Raw genomic sequence first — 22,391 nt, forward strand, 5'->3', positions numbered from 1 at the left:
CACTTACTGGCAGAGTTTCTTGATCTATAGATAGGAGCATTTGCTGAATATCATGATCAGTTTTTCCCTTACATGCTTCTGTAGATTTCCATTTCCATGTGAATTGTTAGCTATATATTTATGATCACAAAACTTGCATTTTGCCCATATCCTTGTGTCATTTGGATCTATAAAAGTAAGTTCATCAAAATGGGTCCAAACGGTTGAGGTCATCCTATGCTTCTTCTGGACCTTTTTTTGTTGTCATCGGATTCATATGAATAGAAGGATCTTCCATTGTATCTATTTCAACCATATCATCATTAAATACAACCAAATCTTCGTTAATCACCTACACACATAATCGTTAGTAAGTTAGAATGAAGTAGTAAACGAAATTAAGATTATCAACAATCAATCTAATTTATAGAGATAATTATCAACAATCAACCTATATAAGTTCATTCAAGATTTCATAATGTCACCTCCATTTCGTAGAAACTTGCCCATTAGAAAGAAGAATAAACATGGCAAAAAAGAAAAAAGAAAGAAAAGAGAGGGGCTTCTTCAATTTGGAGGTGTGAAAATTTATATATATACATATATCAAACAATAACACCACGGTTGCATAAGCAATCCAACCAACAACAAAAGTCACACCAACTACAACAATTACATCAACTGCTTCTCATCACATTTTCAGATAGACCTTAAGAACCAACCAGCCATTTGTTGAGAGTGGAAGACAAATTAATACTCGTCCAAACAGCTTTAGCTCCTCCTTCATGGTTAAAAGTTAAAACTTTTATGATCATCAATTCAAAATCCAAAGATTATATTAAGACTTATAGCCCCCAAACCAACTGTCCTCAAGAATAAACAAAATTAATTGAGAGTCTAAGCATTGGTAACACAGACAGACAACTGATGTTTTCAGAACTACCAATTCTAAGACATCCCTCAAAAAACCATGACATCAGTTCAAAAACCCACATCGTGTTTTCTCCAAATCAAACCAAAAACGTTATCTAAATCAAATTAACAAGTGATTACATGGCCAAAATTACAAATGTTAGCAAGAGAGAGTGTATGCCTTAAAACAAGATTTTCCATAAGCTTGAGCAGAATCGATACAATAACATGATTTCTTTAAACACAGAGCTAAAACAGAGATAATCTCACCATAATATTTAGTTCAAGCTGCATATGTGTGCTTGTTTGTATGATTATTATGACAAGCCATGTCTCGAAACAAATCAAAATGCTATAAAAATGGAAATCAACTATTAACATACCTGTGGTATCGGATGCGACATCGGCAGAAGAGAGAGAGAGAGAGAGCGGCAGAGAGACGGGGAGAGCGGCTGTGATGTCAGCAGCGAGTGGAGAGCAGAGAGAGAGAGCGTCTAGTGAGTCCAATGGGAGGAAGAAGAAGGGGCGGCGCGACGCTGAAGGAAAAAGAAAAGAAGTTAGGGTTTTGTGTTTTCGGCTAAAACAGGGATAATCCCATTTCCTTTTTTTTTTTTTAAAAAAAAAAAAAAAAAAAAATCGTAATCGTGTCTGGCGGGTCACCCGTGACACGACCTGCCAGACTGAACTAAACGTGTCGACTTGTTTATGACCCAAACCCGTTTAAGGGGTAACCCAAACCGGCTAATTTCGTGCCGTGTTCGTGTCGGGTTGTCAGGTCGTGTCAAAATTGCTAGCCCATTATTTTTTTTAATCATATGCGAACTCAAATATGAAATTAGGAGGTTAGAGTTTAAGAGTCCGATCTGTTTAATTAAATGACCGGGTTAGAATTCACTTATATAATCTTCCTATACATATGTTTCGCTACGACCTGAACCCGGCACAAAACATTTAAGGCTGTCGTCAATTTTTGATATATTCCGCAAACTCGACACAACCTAACCCGACACAAGGACACACATTACCACTCCATGCTTGGTGTGGCCATTACTTTTTTTTGTGACAACAATTCAAAGCACAAAGAGAGAGAGAGAGAGAGAGAGAGAGAGAGAGAGAGAGAGAGAGAGAGAGAGAGAGAGAGAGGGGCATGAGGAGGTTTAGGTGATGGTTATCGACTCTAGGGGATGGATCTGGGCCATCGAAAATGATGGATGTTAATAAAGTTTATAGGAGTCATCTTTTGAGCATCAAATTAATGAATCAGAGGCATTACTAATTGAGAGCAAGCAAGTAAAACTGAGGCATTCCTTAGGAAGAGGGAAACATCTCTTCAATTTGAAAGACAATATAAAACACATCAAGACAGATCGACTAAGAACCACCAATTTCTTTTCATCACTGAAGCACCTATGGCCCATGGGAGAATAAGTCCAAAAACAAGTGAGGCATCAACATCATATCCAAATAAGATAAACGATAATGATACCCAAAAAAAAAAAAAAATAAAAAAAAAATAATAATAATAATAATAATAATAATAATGATGATGATAATGATGATGATGATAATATTATGAAATGCGACTTTTTATGCACTATTAAATTAAGATCCAGAGGAAGTATATGACTGACTACTCTGTCAGAAACAGAGCTCAACAGTCGAGATTACAGCATGGCATTGGCAAGAACATCCGGGTTCATAAAACCAAAACCCAATGGCGTAATTGGGAACCGCAAGGGAGAGCCATAACTGGGCCAGTAAATTGTCAATGGCTCAGGAATTACAAGAAAACGAAGTGAAGAGAGAAGGAATTAGATAAGGGTAGTGATGGGTGCCATTCTTCTCCTCTTACTTACTCTGCTTTGCTTTGTGTAAGTTTTTTCTGTTTGGCCTGGGGAAGCAACTTTAACACACTACAATGCTTATTTAAAAAATTTGGTAGTTGTCTATAATTTAGAGTGGGCACTTAAAAATCACTGTAATTTAAAGTTGGCCCGGCTCATTAAAATTTAGGTAGACGAGTGGGGTCATTTAGCATTTTTAGAGACTTTATTACTAGCTTTCCAGCTTTTAAAACAGAAGAAAATTTGATATTCACATTTTTTTTTTTTTGACATGTTGACACAAGAGAGGAAGAGAGATTCGAACTAGTAACCTCCGCTTCATAAGGCGTGGTCTCCAGCCGATTGAGTTATCACAGAGTGAGCTGTTAGGCGTGAAATCAAGAGCCAATAAACTGTGATTAAACTGCTATTGGGCGACTTTTTGATGGTTGAAGTGAGTGTGGATTGTGGACTCAGCTAATCACCATGGCCTGGGTCTTCAAACCATGCTTCAAAAGCAAAAAATAAGGCCATTTATGGGCTAAGAAGAGAGCCAACAAATGGCTAACATAAGGGGCCTGGTTATTTAAACTTTACATCAAAGGAAAAAAAATGGGGCCAACTGTGGGCCAAGAAGAGAGCCATCAAAGGGCTTAAAGAGGGGCCTAGGCATTCAAACTTGACCTCAAATGCTAGAGATATGAATAACTATGGGCTAAAGAGAAAAGAGTCAACTATGGGCTAAAAAAAATAGCCAACAAAGGGTTGAAATGGGCCTAAGTCTTTAAACTTTACCACAAAGGCAAAAAATTTCGCCAACTATGGGCCAAAGAGAAGATGGCCAACTATGGGCCAAAAGAGAGGGCCAACTATGGGCCTTAGAGATGCCTCTTGAGCATATTGTTTTTGTTTCCGTTTTATATGATCCTCAAAGAAGTTTTTCCGGTTTTATATGGCATTGCTCATGACAAGGATGCGCTTGTTCCAATTCACTTGGTTTTGGAGAGTGGTTCCCTTCAGTGGGACGTCAGCTTTATTCGAGTGGTCCACCACTAGGAGGTGGACGTCTTGGCTTCCTTCTTTACCTTGTTGTATTCCATTAGAGTGAGAAGTGAAGGGGACGACAAGTTTTGGTGGACTCCTTCTCACAAAGGGAAGTTTGTTGTTTGTTGCTCGTGTCTTATGGAATACCATCTTTAGCTACTTCAGTTTGTCTTAGGTTTTGCCTCTTCGGATAGTAGATTTATTTGCTTGTTGGTGGATGGGTAGTCGTTTTTGGACTGCTGTTGTGTGGAAGATGGTTCCTTCTTGCCTTTTGTGGTGCTTGTGGAGGGAACGAAATGATAAAAACTTCGAAGACAAAGAAAGGACGATTGATGAGCTCATAACTCTTTTTTTTTTTTTTTTTTTTTCATAAAAAAAAAAAAAAAATTCTTTGTTCACTTGGACTATTGCATTCCTAGCAATCCCTTATTGATTAGCTTTCATAATTTTCATTTTCTTTTTTCTTCTTCGTCGTAGACACTTCTATTGTATACTCTCTGCATACTTGATTGCGCTTTGAATTTTTTTAATAATATTTCACTTACTTATATAAAAAATAATAATAATAATAATAATAATTTGTTTTTGTTTCGATTTTCCTTTTTCAAAATAGCTTTGCACATCTATCCTAAAAATACACGTAAAAGCTTATTCCGCACTTCAAATGCAACACAATGAATATCTCCAGCTCCAAGATAGGGGTGTCAACAAGAAACACACCTCATATTTGACTCACTTTCACAAGATAACAGACCGCATCGGTGGGACTATGTAAGATCTTACGGATGATATTGATGTAATTTTTTTTTATTATATTTATATTCTTTTATATGAACACTAGAAAAACCTATGAAAAGAAATAAAAGAATCTTTTGCAGGCTCACTTGTTTGACCGTTTCCTTTATTCTTTTCAGAGAAAAAAGGGGACAAAGTTGCGGAAGAGGCAACACCATACTGCAGAGTTCAAGTTTTGAACTTCGGTGGTATAATGAGCGGAGGCCTCAAAGGCTCAAGCTCTTCTTCTTAGAAGATGATGGCTCTACAAGAAGACGAAACACAATAGCTGCAAAGCCCACCAAGGACTTGATGTTCCGTTTTGTGCGGAATAGAGTTTCGAAGAACAAAATCAAACAATCGTAGTAGTGGTGGCGGAACCGTATCTTCTGACCGACGAAGGTCGTGAAATGGACGTTGAAGTGTGGATGTCTGACAGAAACTCTTAGAGAATTCGTGGGTGGAGGAACAGAGGTGAAGGTGGGGTGTTTGATAAAAGGTCTCAAAGAACAGCAAAGAGTAAGAACAGCTCTTTTTAGAGCTTTCTCAAGGCATTTCCCGTGTGAGCATATAGCCCACACGAGCGGTGCTGCAACCAAATGAAGAAAAACCACTTGGAGTTGGACGTATACGAAACAGAGTGAGGGACCCATTAGCTGCTGTTACCAACTACGACTATACAAGTGGATGGTTATTAACCGCTAATCGTTAATTGTTAATCGTTAACCGCTAATCGCATAGAGTGTGGCGATTAACGGCTTTAAGAATAGGCGAAGGCTGCTGTTAATAACCACTTACCTATATATATATATATGTATACACGTTGGGGAATTATCATTTCCGAAGCTCAAATGGGCCCATCACAAAGTTTAGGCTTTAGCGGTTTACTCGACCCGAATAAATCTGATTTTACAGTGTCCGGAATCCAAAATCCATAACAAATCACAGGTGGGTCTGAAAGTCCTACTAGAGCTCACCCGCAGTCAATAGAGCCTAATTCAACTAAGGCCTAGCCCATTTATGATCGTATATTCGAAGCTATAAGAACCTGATATACCCAGGTGTATCTCAAGCATTCAGCTCACGTTCCACGAAGCTGTCCCCAATCCAAACATGGGTATTCACATTTCGGATTATCGGAAGGCACACGTTCCTAACATGCAGTAACCCACGAACCATGATCAGAGAGACGTTCCCCCTCATTTCAAGGGATTAACCGTCTCAATCCTATAGTATAAATATAGAGCAAACTCCAGGTATTTTCTGGCTGAAATTATTGTTATGGAGACATTTATATAGATTATCCAAAGAACTGACTTAATTATCGGAGTGGGATCCGCTTGCACCCCGAGCAAGCACCCTCACCGGCTTTCTTATTTTGTAGAAAAAGACTGTCATTACTTTCTAAAGCTTGTGTCACTTAACCGAAAACTCTTTCAATATATATATATAAGTAAATATTAATGGGATTTTATAATTTTAGATTTGGATTCCTGCGGGATTTTGAGTTGCAATATTGGATTTGGATTTGGATTTGTATCTCTTAAGTTGTGAAATGTTGTATTTGGATTCGGACATCCCACTATAAAAAAAGGAGCAATTACGGACGGTTTTAAAAACCGTCTAGATTTAAATTTTTGTAGACGCTTTTTTCAAGAATGAAAAATATTACAGACGGTTTTTTGAAAACTGTCAGTAAAAAAAGGAATATAGACGGTTTCAAGAAAAACCTTCGTCAAATTTATGGACGGTTTGGTCAAAACCGTCTGAAAATGTAAATTTCCAAACTGTTTGTACCAAACCGTCTAATTTTATTTTATTTTCGATGGTTTAACAAGAATCGTTTGGAAAGTAAATTCCAGACGGTTAGGACCAAACTATCTGGAATGGTAAATTTCTAGACAGTTTAGTCCCAAACCGTCTGTAAATTTACCTATTACAAAATTGTGTCCCTCGTTCCCAATTTTCCTTCTCTCAGAAAAGCTCAGAAATTAACTCCATCTCTCTCTCTCTCTCTCTCTCTCTCTCCCCAAAATTTTCCCCCCACCTGAAACCTGCATAAAAATATTTTTATCTGTTAATTAATATATATTTTTCTTTCCCACTAAGCTATATATGTCAATCGACTTATTGGGACGATGGGGGGATGAAAAGCTTGTTTGAAACCATGCAATTAGATGTGTCGATATTATTTCGTTAAAAACACATTTGGTAAATAATATGGTGAACTCACATGTTTAGTAAAGGCTATAAAGATCTAGTACTTGGTCTCATCATATTACTTGTCTCAATTTTTGACTTTGTATATGCAATATGTGATTGATGGGATGGCTAGTGCATAGTCTCCATGAACAGAACCTTGATTTCGGAAAATGTTTGAGCCCTCTTTATTGCTTTTGAATCAATTTGAGGATACTATAGGACAACTGAGCATCAAATGTCAATCATGTCATTTATGAGGGAGGAACTTGTTCTAATTAAAAAATTCTTCATTAAATTTTTAATATTATTTTTGTTGAGCGTTATATTTAAGATATTTTTTAATAAAAGCTTAGCTTGATTCTTCTCAATCTAGTAAAGGCTATAGAGATCTAGTACTTGGTCTCATCAGATTACTAGTCTCAATTTTGTCTTTCTATATGCAATATGTGATTGATGGGATGGCTAGTGTATACTCTTCATGAACATAACCTTGATTTCGGAACATGTTTGAGCCCTTTTTATTGCCTTTGAATCAATTTGAGGATGCTATAGGATAACTGAAATGTCAATCAGGTCATTTATGAGGGAGGGACTTGTTCTAATTAAAAAAGTTCTTCATTATATTTTTAATATTATTTTTATTGAGCGTTGTATTTTAAATTCTTTTTTTTTAATAAAAGCCTAGCTTGATTTCTGTTAAAAAAAAAAAATCAAAACAAAAATTAAAGGATGAATTTCGTCTCGTTTGAGAAAGTCAGCATAACTTGCATGCCCCATACGGAGACGTACGTGGCTGAAAAACAATCACATTGATAATTCCAATGAGACTAGAACTTAGTAGACATTTGGACCATGCAATATTGATCCTAGCCTTGTCAACAATCAACCAATATCTAGGACTATGGGAGTCGATCAAAGCCATATAAAATTGGCCGGTGACGATCGATGGATAGAGATAGGATTTGGATTCATAAGGAGCATGATTAAAAGATGGAATTGAACCAAAAGTGTTTAAAAATATTCAGAAAGTATAACAAAAAAAAATCAATAAATAATTTTATAAAAAATTAATTATCGTTTAAGCACAAATATAGTCAGAAATTTTTATCGGAACGGGTCAAAGTATGAATGAGAAATATATTAAGATAGATAAATTCTAAAGCATATACTGTAGTCATTTTTGGATCATTCTGTGTTGATTTAACGGCTTAACTTAGGAAATGATTTTTTTTATCAAAAAGTAGGAGTTTAAGACAGTTGAGTATGATATGTGGTATTTTATGAAAACGTGTATAAATGAGTGGTAACATAGACGAGAATCACGTGCAAAGAGAAAGGTAACACAGTCGCTCATTCAAAATTTAGAAAAATGATAAAACTATAATGTTTATATTACGTGGTATATATTGCACAATTATTTAACATCCACATATATTGTAATATTACATCACATGATTGAGTTGCTTTTTGTCTCACATCAAACTAATTATGACATAATTTTCATCTTTCTAGTAGTAGACAATTTTCTACATTTATTTGGAAACCTTTCTCAACATTGGTTACATGAAAGTTGGTTATTTATTGCAGAGACCATTCTCTTTCAAGCTAACTTGGGCTTCTGAAGCTCAGTATGCAATCATTTGCTTGCTCATTGAGGTTATCATGCTAACAGGACTCGCCTCCGATATTCTCCAAGAGCCCATATTGGAAAAATGTTTCTATATGCTGCGTAGTTTAGTGTACAATTTCGAAAAAATATTCCTGTCATTTCCTGTTACCAATAGCCATCGATTATACCATGCTTGAAAAATTAAATTAATACTTAAACATATTTTGATAAAAATAGAAAAGGAAAATCACAAACACACTTAAATGAACAAAGTTTTCCTTCAAATTGAAAAAAAAAAAAAAAATGCTACTATTCACACTAATTTATCACACCGATTTTACACTTGTTACGTAGCATGTTTTAAGTAACTTCCTATGTCACTTATTTAGAGAAAATGAAAACTATGTAAAATACATCACGTGATCAACCGGTATAAAATTTATGTGAATAGTAGTATTACTCATTAAATTAATATATATTTTTAAAGCACGTGAGAATCATGTGCTTTAAAGATATATCACAATTTAATAAATTGAATTGGAAGAAAACTTTGTCAACTTATCTAAATGTATTGGGTTCTAAATAGACATGAATTACCTGTTGAGGGAAGTCACCATCTTCCATCTGTGAATTGATCAGTAGCCTTATTCCGCGATGAATTGGTGTTGGGTCTATCTCGGCCTAAAATTTTAAAAGCATTCAGAATCAACATATGGTGTACGTTTGTACTTCCTAAAATTTGACACAGTTGAATACTTAAGCTTTAGATTTTCTTGACTTTATTTGTGTAAATCTTAATTTTTCTATTCATATGCATATTGAGTTCTTCAGTGATATTTCTTTGGTGTTCTTATGCAGAAATGCTATGTTATAATTATTCATCCCAAAAAAATGCTTATGTTATATACTGCAAATAGTTAAACATTTGAAGAGAAAACGATGGACCGACCTGCCCAGCATCCATGAGGCCTAACAAGGCCCATGCAGTTTGGACCAAATTTGCACGGTTGTCTTCTATATTCGTCCACACCTGTTTCACAATGAAACAAACTTCAGTTCTTTCCTCTCATTTACCTTTTTTCTTTTTTCATTTAGTTTAGTAGTATACATTCATTGAAGAGAGATATGCAACAATTTTACTGTTCAGATTATTAACAATTCAAACAGTAAATGTGAGAGAGTCCTTATGAGACTCACATGTCCGAACAGATTTTGGACAATCCATCTCATGTTCGGACAAGTAAGTCCTATAGAAGTTCTCTTACATTTGCCATCCGAAGCAAATTTCTGGAGATCCTAATCCAAATTCAAATTTAAACAAATTGCTCCATACTTTGTTTTGGCTAGATAGGTAACTTTCCCCCCATCCACCATTAGGAAGTTGCTTTGATAGCAAAAATTCACAAGCTTTACGCAATGCATGAGAATTTTTGTAGTTTCTTCCACAAGCAGCCAGCGCCTCTGCAGCAAACCACGTAGCATAGGTGTAGCAAATCCCCCAATTACCATACCTATAAAAATGATCTTTTCTCCTTCAATAATAATAATAATAACATATACTAAAATATTAATTGAATAATTAAATTCACTATTTCCTCTAAAGCTTAATTTTTTAGGAAAACTGATTATTCAACATTGTATCAAAGTAGATATTGAGTTCGAACTTTGTATTCGTGCGATTTAACAACATCACTAGAAAGAAAAGAAAAGAAAAAAAGTAAAAATTTGATGCAGTCTTCTATTGTTATACTAGGCTGCCATTGTCTAAGCAAAATCAGCAAGTTCTTTCTCTGATCCTCTATCTACTACCGGCTCTGCTTAAAGCCGGGAACTCATCTCAAACAAAAAGATATAGTATCTAGAAATGGAAGCTCTATCCCCTTAGATGAACAAAGAATGAAATATGTTTGGCTTCACAATTTCTGAGTTTCCTGCTCACACTATATTTTGAATTAGGGGCTTAATTAGGTGTGTCGTTTGCGGGGAAGGCGAGATGTGAGTGTAGATCGGGCTGGTGTGTTTGTGTGGCCTAAAGATGTTCTGCGGTTGTGTCCTCGGTAGTGCAGGCGGGTGCACCTAGGTGGTCTTCGTCATGCGTTCTGGTTTTCTTGCTGCAGTAGTTTAATTGCTAAGCTATATATAGAGCAGTATTCTTCAAGAATTATGTGTGAAAAAAAAAAAAAACATATTACCATGATCCATCTAGTTCTTGCACATTTTCAATGAATTGAACTCCTCTGAAAATGCTACTCTCTATCTCTGTCCTCCGGTGCCTGGGATAGAATTTCCTAAAGAGTGCCAGACTTTGAACTGCAGATGAAGTGCACTCTACGTACCTATAAGGTGACACAACCTTTTTGTTAGTTGGCAAATTAATATGAGAAATACCTTGGTAAATGTTGTTGTGCTGAAGGTTTCTTACTCGTGCTCAATAAGGACATCTTCTAAGAACTCTGTGGGGTTGAGCTTCTGGTAAAATAGGTACAAGAATTATGTTAATGAGAGCTGGGTAAATATGACAATTTTTGTCATAAGTATGAACAGACTTATCAAGCTTTGAGAAGTTACCTCCAACCATTTATGTGCTCTTTGAGGCTCCCATGCAGGGAAACCACCATTGCTACTCTGTAGTGGCAATTAAACAAAAGTCAACTATTCATATGAAGTATTTGGGAAACAACTTGTGCTTAATTGCTAACTCAGCTAGAAAACTGCTTGTGCTTAAATGCTAACTGAGTCAAAAATAGAATTTTAAAGGTTGAATTCTTACTTGTAGAGAAAGAAGGACATTCACAGCATCATAAAACCGCTCTGTCTCCAATTTTTCCCCCACAAGGTCTGGAGGCATTTGTGAGAACAAGATTGCAGCCTGCAAAAGAGAAGGTTTTGCCAAATGTCAGATTCTCCTTTGAAACAAACATCGACCATGTGTAGTTTTGATCATGTATTATGATAGATTTGAGACATTACCTTCAGCCCTTCAGCAGTGCAGTCAGAGACTTGCCAACCATGGTCTTGAATCGAGAATGTCCATGCTCCTTTATTTATGTGGCGGTACATGGCTTTGAAGTCCCCAGAAGGGTTTTCCGGGACCTAAAAAATACCATGATTAAGTTAAAGCAATATCTTTGATTAAAAAAATGAAAGGAATAGATCATACATGCATATATTCTAACCTGTGAAGCCTTTACAAATTCATGTGCTTTACGAAGTGTTGGCCAATACTCTTCGTTTAGATTACAAGAGAGAATTGCTTGAATAGCTAAACTTGCATCCCACATCTGACTGCCGAAACTCTGCATCAGATAAATCAGGCATCATTTAATTAGTACATTTCAAAATAAAATATTTGACTTTAAATGGACCAAAATTTTCCAGGATCAAACTTTTGAGTAAATGCTTCAAGTATATGTGATTATTGATTAACATGCACACATGTTTCTTGATGATATATATAACCTGAAATTTTAAGCCATCTTCTGCAACCCAATAGTTGTCGGGAATCCTGCCTAGATGACGCTTGTATGCCTCCCCATTTGGATCTTCAACCCAACAGGCAATCAAACATAACGCCTGTACTAAATAACATTGGCAATTCAGTTCATTGATGACAAATACTTTGATTTATGTCTCTCTCATTTTGATTTGTATCTGCAACACTAGTACACTAGTTATTGACCTTTTCAACGCATGCAATGCAAAGGTATTCGGTGTTCTCATCCTCGTAATGTACATGACCAATTGCAGCTTTTAGTGCCTTCTCTCTCAACATTGAAAAGGGCCAACGCTTCAGGACAGGCTCGGCTACATGGTGAAGAAATCCCCATAGCATATCTTGTATGAGGGGATGCGGATAGTAGAGATCCTCCTAAATTAACAACTTGGGTGAGTTTTACATATGTATGCATTAATGTCACCAAGAATCTTTATAATTTTTTGTGTGATAATGCTTTTTTTAAGAACACAAAAGAATAAAATGTAATTGACTGTCGTGAATGCACCAGGAGGATTTGTCTTTTATTTATAATGAACTACATACTATAACTCCTCACATTACAAACTCTTTATTTATTGACAAAATTAATTTTAGGAATCCACCTAATAAAGCAGAAAATAACATAATAAAAAATAACACAATCACACAAGACCCAAAGATTTAAATGGCTCGGCTTAATAAGTCTACATCTACTGGTGGAGATGACAAGCAGAAGGAAATTCACTATAACATGATGGAGTACAAAGAGTAGTGAAAGAAAACCACTCAAACCCAAAAGTTGAGAATGTTCTTGGACACTATGGTTTAGGTTGAACCCAATGAACCGGGTCATTGAATGGACCGCGAAGGCCCCAATCCAGGTAAATTTGGTTGGGTTGGCCAAAAATGAGATGAGCCAGGTTGAAGGCTGTGCAAAACCGGCTTGAAACCCTATTGAACCGGGTTGAGATTGGATCTGGTTTCTGTGGACTGGATTGGCTCTCATGTAAGAGGTATTACGCGTGCTTTGTCCTGGATTTGTAATGAACTACATGCTAGACCTCCTGAAGTTACAAACTCTTGATTTATTATTAATGTAACTCATGTCTTCCTCTTATCTTTGAAGAATTATGTTATAATAATATTGTCTTAGTTGCATACATTTTGTGAAGATTGCTGATGAGGATGTGGCATAGAGGATTAAGATTCAACTAACCTTTGCAATTGTGTTCCGGGCTTTATTCCAGTTAATTTGATGGTAAGGCTCGTTATATAACTCTTGTCTTAGTGATAGAATCAATTCAGTGATTCGACCAACGAACCTCTTCCCATATAAATAAGACATTGGCATGTAAACCAAGCGACAATAGCTTAACATTTTGCCTGCATTTAATGTAATGAACACCTTGAAATCTTTGAGAAATGTTTTAGTAGTATGTGCATCTTACGAAATGTGCTTTCCATAAAAAGGAATTGAGTGGAAAAAAACCTGGATGCATGGGGAAGACTTTAGGAAGAAGCCAAAACTCTGGGGGCAATGGATTGCAGCCTGCCCACTCAAACACTCCCAGTACCTACACATGAGAAATTTGAGTGAAATTTGAGTTTTCACTCGACAGATAAAACAAGTTCACAATATGCTAAAGATTATATACAGTTTAAAGAAAATATGTACTTCCATCGTTTTGTAAGAGAGACTCTTGTAAATGCTTGATCTTTATATCCATGAATCTAAATGGAGAAGCTCAACCATTGTTGCCGCTACTAGTCTAGAGTTGATAAGAAAGTATGATGGAATTTTAAATATTTAAAGTACAATGTGTGGTACGATTTTTTATCTTTACTTAAACCTTAAAAAATTATTAAACACAATAACTAAAATGCTGGCCAGGCCATCCTTGAAAGATTAAAATGGTGGTCAACCACTCCTTGAGAGATGGTTCGTCCATGCCTATTTTTTTAAGTATTTATTTTAGCTTTTAAGGCTTACATGACTTAATTCAAACTGTTTATTTTGAATAAATGACTTGAATTTTCCGAATTGCAACCCTTGTAATTTGAGGTCGCAATTTAGAAGAATTGCAGGGTATCCTGATATGGGATTTTATTCGGACATTAAAGATACGCGACTCCAATGACTTTTTGCTTGCATATGTATATTATCAAGAAATCTAGCCACCAAAATGACATACTAATTTGAAGTGTGCTTATAATTTGAAGTGTCAGCTAGATAAAACCAACATAATTAAGGTAATGGTTTCATTTGGTCATACCGTGGCCCAAAACTTTCCCCATGAAGGAATAGCCACTAGACCACCATGGTCAAGGATCCATCTTCGGCCTCTAGCCATAGCCCCATCTTCACCATCTTCAGGTCCCTCTCCAAGTATTCTCAAGGCAATGTAGCACAAAGCTGACCCAAACATTGTGCTGTGACCCTCTATATGTAACCCCCAACCTCCGTCTTCGTTCTGCATATCCAACAAGTACACAAGTTTATAAAAACTAGCCAACTTTTTAGTTTTCTTGGCTTTTATACGTGTACACAAACTTATATTTAGAAAATAATAATAATAACAACAACAATAGTAATAATAATACACCTGATGATTATACAAGTATCGAAGAAGTTCCTTTTTGTGTTCTGGTGAAAAAATAGAATTGAGATCTCCAGTGATATATAATGCGATTACCTGCATATCATAATAATATGAAATTAATTAAGTTAATTAGATTTAACCAGTCGGTTAATTTATTTATCCATTCCAAAATGGCCAAACATAAATCCCATGAAATATATGCATGTGCATGTGTTTGACGTATTTTGGAAAAATAATATATATATATATATATATATATATATATATATATTTGTTCATTTTTTTCCTTTTTTTTTTTTTGTGGCATGGAATATTAATATATTGTGGATAAAATTTCCTCCAAAGTGACATGTAATGATTACATGTTTGTATTAAAATTAAAATGCACGTGGGAATCAAGAAGGTTAACAGTTAATGGATGCATTTTATAATATATATCTTAGCGACAAGAAAAGTAAAATAAAGAATAAACAGGCATTTGTATACAAGGGTGAGAAAAATACATACAAAGGGTTGAAGGAAAAACAAGGGTCCAGAATTTTCAGCAGGCCAATGGCCATCATGAGCCTGAATGGAGGAGTAAAAGCTTAGTGCTCTTCTCAGTGTAGTAATCATTGCTTCCTTTGTTATTACCTCTGTCTCTTTCACTTTCACTGGTGGAGGAATTGGTGGACATGGGTTCTCCTTCCTAAGCTGTGAGTTTTTCATATCAAACAAAGAAATATGTCCAAGTGAAAAATAAGTCAGCTCCTCACAGTTAAAATTTTCTAGATTCTAACACAAATCACAACCATATAATCTAAATATCTCTAGCTTATTTCTTGGAAAGTCATTATATGTCAATTAAAGAGGTACGTAACATTATAGTATGTTGTAGAAAATTTCTTATAAACTGATTTGTAGGAAATTTATGTCTTTTTTTAATTGGTTAGGAGAGTAGCTGATATGTTGACTTTTATACCTAAAACATGGCCATGAAAAAAAATCAAGTGTTACAAACTAAATTTAAAGAAGGTTGTACTTTTTGATATAATTATAGAAAAATGTTAAATTCCACACAAGCCATCCACAAATACTTAAAAAAGTTAACCTTATAAGATCTAGCCGCCATTGGATTAGCCTTGATTTTTTATTTTTTTTTTCCAAAACAAAAAAAATCCATTGATACTAGATTTTGTCACGTCAATTTTGTGAAACATTTGTGAAATAAAAATATAATTTCTTACATTATTTATAAGAATAACATATGTTTGTTATTTAAAAAAATATATATATTATGAGTATTGGTAGGGATGTTACAGTTTTTACCACAAGTTCATTACAAACTAGTGAGACACTTATTATGTCGGCGATTAAAATGTAGAATGTCATGTAATAGTCTAAATGACACTTATTATAATTACAAATTAACTAGGCAATTCATCTAGTACTTATCACTTCAATTTTTAAAATGTAGACTGGCATGTAGTACTAGGGGCGGAGCCAATAGAGTCGATAGGGTGGCTCTTGATAGCTCTGACTTGTCCAAAACTTTCTTTAGCATCGTAGAATTTTCTTGGTTGCCCAACTTGCCCTTCCTCATGTTGGAGTGTGTTCCAAACACTTATTAATTTGTTCTTTATTTTATTCAACTATTTATTGTCATGTAACTAATCACAATATTATAAATTATTTCCCTTAGAAATTACCTTTATTAGTTGGCAATAGCTACTGGGAAGTCTGTTTGGATGCAAGAGTGGAATTCTTATTCTTTTAACCTTTTGTTAGTGTTTGCTTTTTCAAAAAATAAATTATATTTTATTCAACTTTTTCTAATATTATTTCACAAAGTCCAACCTCAAAATTCGCGCATCAAAATAAATTCTGATTTCAAAAATCGAACACCTAAATGGACTTGTCTTTTGACCTTTTCAACTATAGTTTTTTACACTCCTACATGTTATAGCCGTTGGTGATTGGACCTTCTTGTGATTGTTGGTTGCTAGCTTATTTTGTAACCTAACACTTTTCTAGCTAAGAATAATATATTCTTTGGGTATTCTGAAATATCTCACAAGAAAATAAGTTGTTTTATTAAACGGTTTGTTTTTGGAAGTACGTCCTTAACAAAGACAGATGCTACAGTTTAATTTTTGGAAGTTGCGTGTAAAGGGATTCGATCGCACCAATTTAAATACACCAGGAGACACGAATAAACTTTTAAAGATAACGTTTTACTGTGATTCTATAGCATTGTGAGATCTTTTTATATTCTACTTTCATCTCATATATTTTATTTATCTTATTATTTATTTTAAGATTAATATTATTTTGTTATAAATAATAATTTTTACACCATCAAAATTATTTCCCAACACTTCAATCACTCACTCTGAGCTAAGCACAACACCACTATCTGAAGCAAGGGCGGAGGCACTTAGAGGGTGGGGGATCCATGGCCCTCTAAAAAATTTCAAAACCCTTGAAAAAATATTATTTTTTAAGGGTTAATTATATGATAGCCCTGGCAAATATGAAATTCAACGCCCTCAAAAAAATTTATTCTACTAGTAAAAACTAGATTGAGCAGTAAAATGAAATATGACTTTCTAGCATATCATTTGATAGCTAGTTTATATTAAGAAATAAATATCTAAGGATTTCACTATAGAAATGATAATGGATGAATTTTACTACAGTATTTATGACTTATGACTTAGTATGTGTTGGGAAATATTCCTAATAGTTAATGAATGGGCCCAAAAGCCCATTCATTGTCCTCTCTATCGGGCCCATCAACCAGGCCTCATATCTGGGCTCACTAACCGAGCCCCTTTGTACAGGGCCACAATTCGGGCCATGTGAAAACCCACTAATCGATCCCATCCGAAAATGACCCATGATAGCTTGGGATTTCACTGAAACTCCGATATATCCAAGAGAGGTCCCCAGTATGTTCCGACCCATGATCTGGCCATTCATGCCCCAGAGCACGTGTATACACTATCTAAGCACAAGAAGGCGTGCCTATTCAACACGTGTAGACCCATGTCCCAAAAGATTCTAAGGTCCACGTTCCGGATCACATGGTTGCACTTACCCACGTTTAGAAAATAGAAACCCATGATCCAAGAGCCAACTCCCACCTATTTCGAGGATAACCGAATCTCCCCTCTCTATAAATATAAATATATGCATGCAATTAGGTATTCGACTATGGAAATTTTTCTAAAAAGAGCAAACTTCTTGTTATATGGAGAACTGAATTAAGAATCGAAGTAGGATAGCTAGCACCCCCAACAAGCATCCTCACGAACTTTTTTGTTTTGCAGAAGAAGACTATCCAATTGGTTGAAGCTCTTGTCACGTGACGGAAAACCGTTTTAACAATATGAAATTAAGTTTAAGACTTGCCTATTATTATTTTACACAGAATTCTTTGAGTTCGCCCCTGATATGCAGATTCTGAACTATGCTTATTCATGTATACAGAAGAAACCCAAAGACCTAGAATTGTACGTAACTAAAGCTAGAAAATCGATCCACTTAAATTCTCCAAGAAATCTGCAAGCTTTCGAGTTTTTTTTTTTTTGAAAATTCATTTAACGGTCTTCGTTCTTTCCTTTTCTTTCTTTCTCCAGTACATTTAATGATCTTTGTTTGATGTCAGATGTGATCCGTAATCCATTTACTCACTTGCTCAGAACAACCAAAAAAAAAAAAAAACCATTTTTAGTCTTATCAACTTTCCCTTATAAGCCTATCTCTTCCTGTACAAATTGATGATTTGACTGATCAGTAGAAGCCATAAATTTACGTCCAATAGCGCTTCTCAAGGAAACTATATATATAGGCATGTAAATATACCTGCATCCTCATGAAAAGATCAGCGCTTTGTTTAGTCCGAAATCGATTATTCTTGAACTCTTGACGGGCCTTTTCAACTTGAGCACGTTCTTCGGGAGTGCCGGCACTAGGGTCGAATTCCCAGTGTTGCCGCCCAATGAAATTGTTTCCACTCACCAGCCCCGGCCCTCCTTCGGCTATCTTCAACTTCCACATCCTCTATATACACATTGAGACACTATGATTTTCAAGTAATGTATATTGCCAAAAACAACTATGTGTATATATATGAAATTAATGACTATGTAGAAATTATGCAGCAAATAGTATAACATGCAAAAAGAAGTTTGCCGCCGAAATGGCCGGAGATATCGACTAGATGAAAATAAAGAGAGGCTGATGATTGATAATTTCTTGAATACCTTGAAAGATTTTTAGAGGAATATAACTTCTGAGTTTGTTCGCTCAAGATCGAGTAGCAAGAAGGTGGCACGTCTAGAGAAAGAACACTTAACTGGGATGCAAAATAGGCAGAAGATGGATTTCTTATTATATACAATGCGATTGATGGATTTCTTATCAATGCTTTAAATGGAGTGGGGGAGAAAGTTGAGAGAATTTGTTGAGAAGTTTAAATCAAGACATTTAACAATAAACCAAACGGGTAGTAGTTGACAATAAACCAAACGGGTAGTAGTTGACAATAAACCAAACGGGTAGTAGTTGACAATAAGTGAACGGAGACGTGGCTGAAAAACAATAGACCAATGTCTAAGGCTTAGGTACTGTTACTAGTTTAGAGATGCTATTGCTAATTCTCATAATAGACATTTTGGACCCATGCACCGATGATTGATCGTTGTCCCTAGTCCCCATATAATAAATGTCTCTTCCCACTAGCTCAAGCTACTATATAAAGATCCTTATCTCCTTATGAAATTAAGAGAAACTCTAGGACTTGGCTAGGACCGGGCTGACATGTCAGCCTTGTTATGTCTGCCTTGGACTGAGATGTCAATTTGGTCGTAGTCAACTTTACGATATAGGTCTCTAAAAATAATATTGAAAAAGGTTTTAAATATTTTTTTTAAATTATTATTCAATTAACAATGTATTTCTAAACTTTCAATTATGACAATATTCTCTTCCAAACTATTAAGAAATTGTCAATTAATGTCCCTCAAAGGCCAGTAAAAAGACAAAAATGACGCAACAAATTTTTCAATAACACAAAAATATCCTTGTAAATTTGGAAAAGAAAAATATTAATTTAGAAAATTGTTAAATACATTTTTGCCCCCTGTGGTTTAACAACTTTATAATTTTGAGAAAAAAAAAAAAACCATTTAAACTAATAGCCAATTTTAAAATACTCACGCGAATTTCCCAATATGCTAAAATGACCTATCAACTACCAAGGTGTGACAAAAATGCCACTTTTCTGATAACACATACTCTTATTTTTTTATTTAAAAAAAAAAAAAAAACTTAAAATGGGGGTGGTCGAAACCACCTCCATTTGGCCTAGTGGTGGGTTCGACCACCCCAGACAGGCTAGTATAGGGGTAGCCGAATCAACCCTATGGCCCTTGGAGGTGGTTTGGCCACCCCCATAAGGCCAAAAGACAAAATAAATAAATAAAAATTTCTCTTAGGGTTTGGCCCTTTGAGGTGGCCAAACTACCCTTATGGCCCATGCGGGGAGCTTTACCCACTCCCAAACTAGTCATGGGGGTGACTCAGCCACCGCTCTGTTTTTTTTTTTTTCAAATTTTTTTTAATGTTTTAATGTTTTAAATTGTTTAATTTTATTTTTAATTGGGCATAGGACACGTTGCAACATATTAGATATATTAATGTGAACTTTTACCAATTTTTAAACGAAAGTTGAACAAATATACCATCTCCATCTCTAAATATAAACAAAGTACCATCTACTACCAGTTGTCCAAGATATTGTGCGTGCTGCCCAAGTTGAGAAAAATCGTTGACAGCAACAGATCCTGCATTCAATGCTTTATATTTTTCCTTATGTGTTGTTGCTTCCATACTTGTTTGTAATTTAGAATTGGAACGATTTACTTTCCCTACAAATTGCATATTTCCTTTTCAGGACTATTCTATGTACATTGTATAAATACAAAGCTACACCCAATGAACGATTGGGTTGATTACAATAATTTTTTTTTTTTTTTTTTTTTTTTTTAACGAGAAAACTGCTCTCATGCATTAAACTCTTGGGAAAAAAAAAATACATCAATATTGATCCAAATAAGGATCTTAGGGACCTGATTGTTCCCTAAAAACAATGCTACTAACACTCGTAGGAGTATCTTCCAGCCAACACAAATCTACAAAATTAGCAGTGGCCTCTTTTGCTAGAGTATGGGCTGCCATGTTACAAGTCGAGGGATAGCTTGGAACTTGGCAGACCTAAAAAGTTGCTTCTCCAAATAAATACTCTCGATGAAATGGTCTACTTTAGAAAAACTTGACGATTGAATCGTTATCTCCTTAACCACTTGAGTCGCATCCCCTTCAAAAATTATATCCCAAAAACCCACTTCCTTACAGAATTGTACAGCTTGTAATGCTGCCATAAACTCCGCTGTTTTTAGGTCCGTCCAGGCCCGTATCGTGATGCATCTCGCACCCATACATAGACCATTGCTATCTCTAGCTATGATACCCATACCAACCCAATCCTTTACCTCATTTATAGACACATCCCAATTCACTTTTATGACCCCAACAGGAGGAGGAGACCATCTACTCTGTCTGCTGCTGTTCTCCTCATTCCTTTCCACCTTTGAAGACAAGTCATGATCTGTATTACACCTTTTGAAAGCCAGTCATGCCTTCGTAGCTTCACTGAAAACGATATCAGGATGCTCAAAATGTTGTTCAAAGATCTATGCATTCCTACGAAGCCAAATACGTCTAGCCGTGGTAGCCATTAAATCCAGTTCGTCCTTTGTACATCGTTCCATGCAATAATCAAAGAGACTCTGAAAATCAGCTCCTGCAAAGCAGAATTTTTGGAAGCAGGATAATGAACACCCCCAAACATCTTTGGCAGCTGGACAAACCCATAATGCATGGATGGCATCCTCATCTTCAACTTCACAACAAGGGCATTTTTTAATTTCTATGGCCTTCCTCCGAATTAAATTACATCTAGTGGGGAGGACTTCGTTACAAGCTCTCCAAATGAACATTTTAACCACGTTAGGGGCCCTTAAACTCCATATGGTCTTCCAAATATCTTTATCCTTACCTGGAATTGAACATTGTCCCCTTTTTGACTCTTCCACGTCCACTCCCAAATGATAAGCGCAACGCACCGAAAATTCATCATTCACAGTTCCTCTCCATATCAATTTGTCCTCAGGCAATAATTATTGTGAGAACATCTTTTATTATACTTATGAATCCAATTTCTGGATCAACCACCAACTAATTTTATGGACATCAGTTGAATATTGTTGGGGAAAGTCCACATATTCCTCTCAAATTACTACTCAATTGATAAAGTCTCCCCCCCCCCCCCCCCCCCCTCTCCCCAAACTTTTAATTGGGATAATGTTCTCATGAACTGCAAAAAGATTAACATTTTTCCCCCAAAGACGTAAATACTAAATACTGTTAATTAAAAAAAAAAAAAAAAGACATAAAAACCAAGGGTGGTCAAATTTAAAAATTTTCATTTAAAAAAAAATTATTTATTTATTTAAAAAAAAAAGGTTAAAAAACTTTGACCCTCTATCGTTTAACAACTTTAATTTTCTATAATTAGGTTTTAATTTGTATCGTAGATGGTATCTCGCTTATGGTTAGAAATGGAAATAGCACCTCCGTCCAATTTCTGTCCATAAATTGACAGAAGTCCACATCAATACCCTTCAAAAAGTAACATGTCTCTATCCTTCATTAAAAATTAAAAAAAAATAGAAAACTTAAATATATATATATATATATATATATATATATATATATATATATATATATATATATATATATATATATATATATTAAAAAAAAAGGTGGTTAAGGCAATCTCATGGCCAGTCTAGGTCATTTAAATCACTCGTTTGGCCCGGGGGTGGTTTCATCCACCCCATTTGGCCTAGGGATGGTCGAAACCACAA

General features: G+C 35.4%; 1 protein-coding gene across 2 annotated transcripts; it reads right to left on the bottom strand.

Moving 5' to 3' along the window:
- Positions 1 to 8,104: 8,104 nt before the first annotated feature.
- Positions 8,105 to 18,767, bottom strand: LOC133866438 (lupeol synthase-like). 2 transcript variants are annotated; one of them, XM_062302969.1, is made up of 20 exons: positions 18,666 to 18,767; positions 18,265 to 18,462; positions 15,052 to 15,111; positions 14,926 to 14,985; positions 14,422 to 14,511; positions 14,092 to 14,289; positions 13,308 to 13,392; positions 13,035 to 13,201; positions 12,023 to 12,211; positions 11,803 to 11,916; positions 11,520 to 11,639; positions 11,314 to 11,436; positions 11,114 to 11,212; positions 10,912 to 10,968; positions 10,766 to 10,812; positions 10,536 to 10,679; positions 9,677 to 9,854; positions 9,293 to 9,373; positions 8,941 to 9,024; positions 8,105 to 8,505 (listed from the first exon to the last, which is right to left on the bottom strand). In XM_062302969.1, the coding sequence occupies exons 2-20, from the start codon at positions 18,457 to 18,459 to the stop codon at positions 8,395 to 8,397; spliced, it is 2,202 nt and encodes a 733-aa protein (XP_062158953.1). In that variant the 5' UTR covers positions 18,460 to 18,462; positions 18,666 to 18,767; the 3' UTR covers positions 8,105 to 8,394. The 2 variants fall into 2 exon arrangements, with proteins under 2 accessions (XP_062158953.1, XP_062158952.1); XM_062302968.1 differs by having other exon boundaries at positions 14,926 to 15,111.
- Positions 18,768 to 22,391: the final 3,624 nt, after the last annotated feature.

The sequence above is a fragment of the Alnus glutinosa genome, chromosome 4 (assembly GCF_958979055.1).
Source record: "Alnus glutinosa chromosome 4, dhAlnGlut1.1, whole genome shotgun sequence".
NCBI classification, from domain to species: Eukaryota; Viridiplantae; Streptophyta; class Magnoliopsida; order Fagales; family Betulaceae; genus Alnus; species Alnus glutinosa.

Coding starts and splice junctions, on each gene's coding strand:
- LOC133866438 (XM_062302968.1), bottom strand. CDS start 18,459: ATGTGGAAGTTGAAGATAGCCGAAGGAGGGCCGGGGCTGGTGAGTGGA. Junction 14,290..14,421: donor GATACTTGTATAATCATCAG/GTGTATTATTAT, acceptor TTGGATATGCAG/AACGAAGACGGAGGTTGGGG. Junction 11,437..11,519: donor AATTTGTAAAGGCTTCACAG/GTTAGAATATAT, acceptor GGTATTTTTTAG/GTCCCGGAAAACCCTTCTGG.